At 47.0% G+C, this 5,410-nt stretch overlaps 2 protein-coding genes across 2 annotated transcripts; one reads left to right on the forward strand and one right to left on the reverse strand.

Annotated features, from left to right (window-relative positions):
* Positions 1 to 67: 67 nt before the first annotated feature.
* ETH_00032365 (phosphoenolpyruvate carboxykinase, putative) lies at positions 68 to 1,014 on the forward strand (the record flags this gene model as incomplete). Its single annotated transcript, XM_013377937.1, has 3 exons — positions 68 to 73; positions 283 to 444; positions 802 to 1,014. The coding sequence occupies 3 exons, from the start codon at positions 68 to 70 to the stop codon at positions 1,012 to 1,014; spliced, it is 381 nt and encodes a 126-aa protein (XP_013233391.1).
* A 1,751-nt stretch (positions 1,015 to 2,765) lies between these two features.
* On the reverse strand, positions 2,766 to 3,448 carry ETH_00032370 (uncharacterized protein; the record flags this gene model as incomplete). The annotated part of the gene is made up of 4 exons (XM_013377938.1): positions 2,766 to 2,813; positions 2,963 to 3,106; positions 3,224 to 3,321; positions 3,415 to 3,448. 4 exons carry the CDS (start codon positions 3,446 to 3,448, stop codon positions 2,766 to 2,768), a joined length of 324 nt encoding a protein of 107 aa, XP_013233392.1.
* Between the last annotated feature and the right edge of the window lie 1,962 nt (positions 3,449 to 5,410).

The raw sequence follows: 5,410 nt of genomic DNA on the forward strand, positions 1-5,410 counted from the left end.
CACTGCGACTTTCTCTGCGTGTTACGGCGCGCCCTTCCTCGCGCTGCACCCGATGGTTTACGCCGAAATGCTCGTAAACCCTAAACCCTAAACCCTAAACCCTAAGCCCTGAATCCTAAAGGAGTTCGGAGTGGGGGTGCGCAGCGCGCGCGCGCTGCGGGGCCGTTCGCGCGGGCGTGGGGTTTCGCGCGGGCGCGCGGGGGGTTCGGGGGGTTGCGGCGTTCTAGGGTTTAGGGTTTAGGGTTTAGGGTTTAGGGTTTAGGGTTTAGGGTTTGCGCGCAGGCGGAGAAGCTGGAGCAGCACAAGGTTGCTGCGTGGCTGGTGAACACCGGCTGGACTCGAGGCTCCTTCGGAAGTTCCGAAGGCAGCAGAATTGCGCTGAGACACACGAGGGCCATTGTGGACGCTATTCATGATGGCAGCCTCGCAAAGGCCGAGTACGAGGTAGGGTTTAGGGTTTAGGGTTTAGGGTTTGGGGTTTGGGGGTTGGGAGGTGGGAGGCAGGGAGGTGCGGGGAGGGTTTAGGGGTTGGGCTGGGGTTTGGGGGTTGGGCTAGGGTTTGGGGGTTGGACGAGGGTTTCGGGGTTGGGGTCAGGGTTTGGGGTTTGTGGCTAGGGAGTGGGGCAAGGGTTCAAGTTTTGCAGCTAGGGTTTAGGGTTTGTGGCTCGTGCCCAAAGTTCCCAGCTAGGGTTTAGGGTTTGTGGCGCGCGCCCAAGTTTCCAGCGAAGCGGTTGAGTTTGCTGCGAGGGTTTAGGGTGTAGATCAGGGTTTAGGGTTTAGGGTTTAGGGTTTGTTGTGCAGGAAATGCCGGTGTTTCGGCTGCGGGTTCCCCGGGAGGTTCGGGGGGTGCCCTCGGAGCTGCTGCTGCCGCAGCGAGCTTGGAAAGATAAAGAAGAATTAGAAAGACAAATAAATAAATTGGCAAATCTTTTTGTCGACAACTTCAAACAGTACGCAGAAAGAGCGCCTCCCGAGGTCCTCCGCGCGGGCCCGCTGCTCCCGGAGGCCCCCTAAACCCTAAACCCTTTTTTAGGGTTTAGGGTTTGGGGTTCGGGGCTTTTATCTATTTGGAAATGCAAATGAAATTATCTGCGCGCGTGCTTGCTGCATGCATTCGAGGTGTACGTACACCTGGAGGACTTGGAGAAACGCGTGGTGTTTGCTTCCAGAATAGACATTTCGCGTTTTATTTATTTTGCATTTGTGTAATATATTTAATTACTTATTATATGAAGTTCTGACAGATCCGAATGTTCATGTAATGTACATTGTATGTACACCTCATATACACTTCAATGCAGTGTATGTACACTGCGTTTTGCGCATTATATATAATACCATATTTTGCAAATGCCGCGCAAATTACACAAACTGCAATTACTGAATAAATGAATAAATGAGTGAAATGAATGAATTAAACGAATTAAATGAATTAAATGAGTTGCATTAATTGCAGAAATGTATTTATTGCACGCCTGCAGAAAGCGCGCGTTTCCGCGTTTCTGTGGAACTTTGAAGAGTACAAGTAAAGATATTATGGTAATGCATTATCCTGGGTTTCTTCTGCGTCATTTCCAATGCAAATAATGCTTTATTTTTAATTCTCCTCTTTGCATGCTTCCAAAATCTGCAAATGTTGTGACGAGAAGTCACGGCGTTCTTTGCTGCGCCGCCCTGGGGTGTACGTACAGCTCAGAGCGCGCGAACCAAGTCCAGTTTGTCACCCGCGATCTCTCCATTTATTATTTCTTCATTTATTATTATTGTTATTATATTTCTATTATTAATTGGTTCATTTGCTTTATTTCGCTCCAGTTTCTCAATTTTCTTTCTTTTGGCAACGGCGGCGACCATTTGGCTCTGTCGCCGCGCTTTTGATTATTTGCTGCTTCGACTTTGCTGCTGCTGCTGTTGCTTTTCCCTTCTTTAAAGTGTTTTATGGGCCCCTTTTGCTGCTGCTTTGCTTTGTTTATTGCTTTGCATGACTATTGTATATTTATCCCTTTGCATTACTCTTATTTTGCATCATTTATTATTTTCCATCATTTTCCACTTTCTTTATTTGCATTATCTTCTCCACAAACAAAACCGAGAAAAGCCGCGCATGCAATTCGGCGGACTCTTTCGTCCAAATTTTGCTCTTCGAATTCTTTTTAATTTCCCTTTTATTTGCTGCTTCTTTTCAGAAATAAAGATATTTTTAAACTAATTTATTGTTTTATTTTATTTTGATTTAATTCCACAGTTTAATTCTCCAAACAAAACTCACGAGGGTCTTTACTTTCGGCACTTTTCAGAATTCCCTTGTGGAAGAGCTAGGGTTTAGGGTTCAAACCCTAAACCCTAAAAAGGTGTTTAGCGCCCAGTCAGCAGCTGCAGGAGGGCCCCAACTCTTCTTCACCGCAGTTTGCTGCTGCCCACACTCTAGGGTTTAGGGTTTACGGGAATGAGTGCTGCTGCACTAACTGCTGCTGCTGCACTAACTGCTCCTGCTGTACTACCTGCTGCTGCTGCATTACCGTCTGCTGCTGCACTGCCTCCTGCTGCTGCATTACCTTCTGCTGCATTACATTCTGCTGCTGCATTGCCTGCTGCTGCTGCATTGGCCGCTGCTGCAGTAGCTACTGCTGCAAGAGCTGTTGCTTCTACATTAGCTGCTTGTGGTGCATTGCTGCTGCTGCTGCAGTAGCAGCTGCTGCTGCTGCTGCAAAAGTTGCAGCTTCTGCATTGGCTGATTGTGCTGCATTGCTGCTGCTACTGCTGCATTAGCCGCTTGTGGTGCATTGCTGCTGCTGCTGCAGTAGCTGCTGCTGCTGCAGTAGCAGCAACAGCAGCAGCTAGGGTTTGTGTATTTGTTTGCTAATAGAGCGGCACTGTGTGGGGCCGTGGCTCTACTGTTGTCATCTGAGGTGTACGCTGAGCTTTCTGAAAATGAATAAATTGAAAAGAAGATCAAACTCACAAATGAGTTATTTCCTTGCTGCTGCTGCTGCTGCTGCAGTTGCATCTGCTGCAGCTGCTGCAGTTGCATCTGCTGCAGCTGCTGTTGCTGCAGCTGCTGCTGGGTGAACATGGGCCTGAATACGGGTACCCACGGAGTGTACACCTGAGGACAATACCAAAATGAATTATTCATTTTATCATTATTATTATTATTTATTATTATTATTATTAATTATTAAAAGACTTTATAAATTTAAACAATTAAAAAAACGAAAAGTACCTGGCGAAAGGCGGGGCGGCTCCCGCTGACTGCTGCTGCCACTGGGGGAGCTGCTGCAGGGCTGACGGTGAACTCTTCGGTGACTTCGGGTTTTTCTTCTGCAGCAAATTAAAAGGAAAAATGAAATAAATAAAAGAAATAAAAGAAATAAAAGAAAACAATTAAACATTTCGCGCGTTGTCCGCGCTTACCGACGATTCTGCATGCGCAGACGCTGTCGCTCATCGGGGCCTGTTCAAGTTTTCAAGTTTTCAAGTTTTTGCAAAATCGCGAAAACAAGTACCAACAAAGTGCTCCCGACTTGCAAAAAGCTGGAAAGAAACAAAGAATTGAATTTCTTTTCTTTTTTCCGGTAAAAACCCCCGAAATCCCTTTCAAGGAGGGGGTGCCAGGGGGCGCGCGTGGGGGGAATTGGCGGGGAAGCTGAACATGAACGAAGCAGAAAAGTGAGAAATAAAAAAGAAAACAAGATTAACATGGCTCGAGTTGAACGTTTGCATCGAAAATCGCAATAAGAAGTTTAAATTGAAATAAAGAAACGAAAGAAATGCAAAAGTGACGAAACAGCAGACGCGCCGTTGTCAGCTTTCTCAGAGCTGCCTATACACCCGAACGATGAACTGGGAAAGTTCGCATTTTCGAACTTTTGAAGAACACAGATGATTTATTTCACAAAATAAAACTAATTTTCTGGCTATTTTGCCAAAATTGCGACAAAAGGGTAAGGAAAGTAAAGAAGTTCCTCCTGGTGTTACTCTGGAGTAAAGTGCCACGGAGCTTAGTCTTGCTGGCCATTCTCTAGCCCTCCTCACACTTATTTTTTAATATCAAATTCAAAAGGATAAAAACGTTAACGAAGGCATAATCATTTTTAATATCAAATTAAAAAAGATAAAAATATTAACGAAGACAAAAGCCCAACGATGAAATCGCAAACAGAGCAGTCATCGGTACTACTGCTGCTCGTGTGCCGCAGCAGAAATAAAAGGCATAAAAAACTCGATTAAATGCATAAAGTTGACACATATTCGTAAATTCATTCAAATAAGCGCAGTTAATTCCTAAATTCATTTAAATAAATGCATTTTCGCCAAGTTTAGAGCCACTACCTTCGGTGGGAAAGAAACGGAAACAGCGCTGGCGGTTTCTGGCGAGCTGAGGTGTACAAACAGCCCAGAATTAACAACTGAATGACTCAAAAATTGTTTTTTTAATTCATTTTTTTTATTTTCCTTTTTTTGCATTTATTTTTGCTGCTCAGCTGCTGCTGCTGTTGACTGGGGGGCCCCCTTTGCATCAGGGGGCCCCCCTGGCATTCAAGAATTGAAGTTTGGAGTTACTTCTTCTTTTGCGGATTTGTTTTATTTTTATTTAAAGTAAAATGAAAACTTCTTTTTATTGTTTAGAGTTTGGAGCTGAAGGCGGGGGTTTGGCTGTCGGCAGAGGGCTCTTTGTGTTTCTCGCCAAACCCTAAACCCTAAACCCTAAACCCTTCGCACAACCCTGGAAGACCCAGGGTGCGGGGCCTTGAAAGAAGCGTCTTCTCTTCTTTATTGGATCTAAAAGGGTTTTGAATTATCTTTTTCTTTTTTAATTTCAAATACTCCCTCAATAGCTTTTCTTTGCATGGGGGCCCCCCGGGGGCCCCCGTACCCTCTCAGCCCGCGGCCAAAACCCTTAACTATGGAGCGCCTTCGGGGGCATCTCATAGAAGGCACAAACCCTCCTTTCCTTGTTGACTTATTTAGAAACTTGCCCAAAAGAAATAAACCCAAAAGGGGGGCCCCCCGGCCTCGGGGGGCCCCCAGACCCTGGGGGGCCCCCCCAGCCACCGGGGCTCCCAGTACCCAGGGGCCCCTCACTCACGGCCTCCTCAGCCCCAACGGGGGGCCCCTACCTACAGGGGCCCCCAACTCCCAGGGCCCCCCCTTAGGGGGGCCCCCCCCTGAGGGGGCCCCCAGCCCCGAGGGGCCCCCGGGGCCCCCGGGGCCCCGGGGGGCCCCCTTAGGGGGGCCCCCCTTGGGGGCCCCCTGTTGCAATATAAATGTGGAAAATGATTTTGTGTTTTTTTTGTCTCATTTTCACTCGGACCATTATGGGGGTCTTGGGAGGCACTGGAAGAGGGGCCCTATTTGGTGCTCAAGTGTTACAGGTAAACTAAGGTTTAGGGTTTAGGGTTTAGGGTTT

This window comes from Eimeria tenella, genomic scaffold (genome assembly GCF_000499545.2).
Source record: "Eimeria tenella Houghton genomic scaffold, Eth_scaff68, whole genome shotgun sequence".
Classification (NCBI taxonomy): Eukaryota; Apicomplexa; class Conoidasida; order Eucoccidiorida; family Eimeriidae; genus Eimeria; species Eimeria tenella.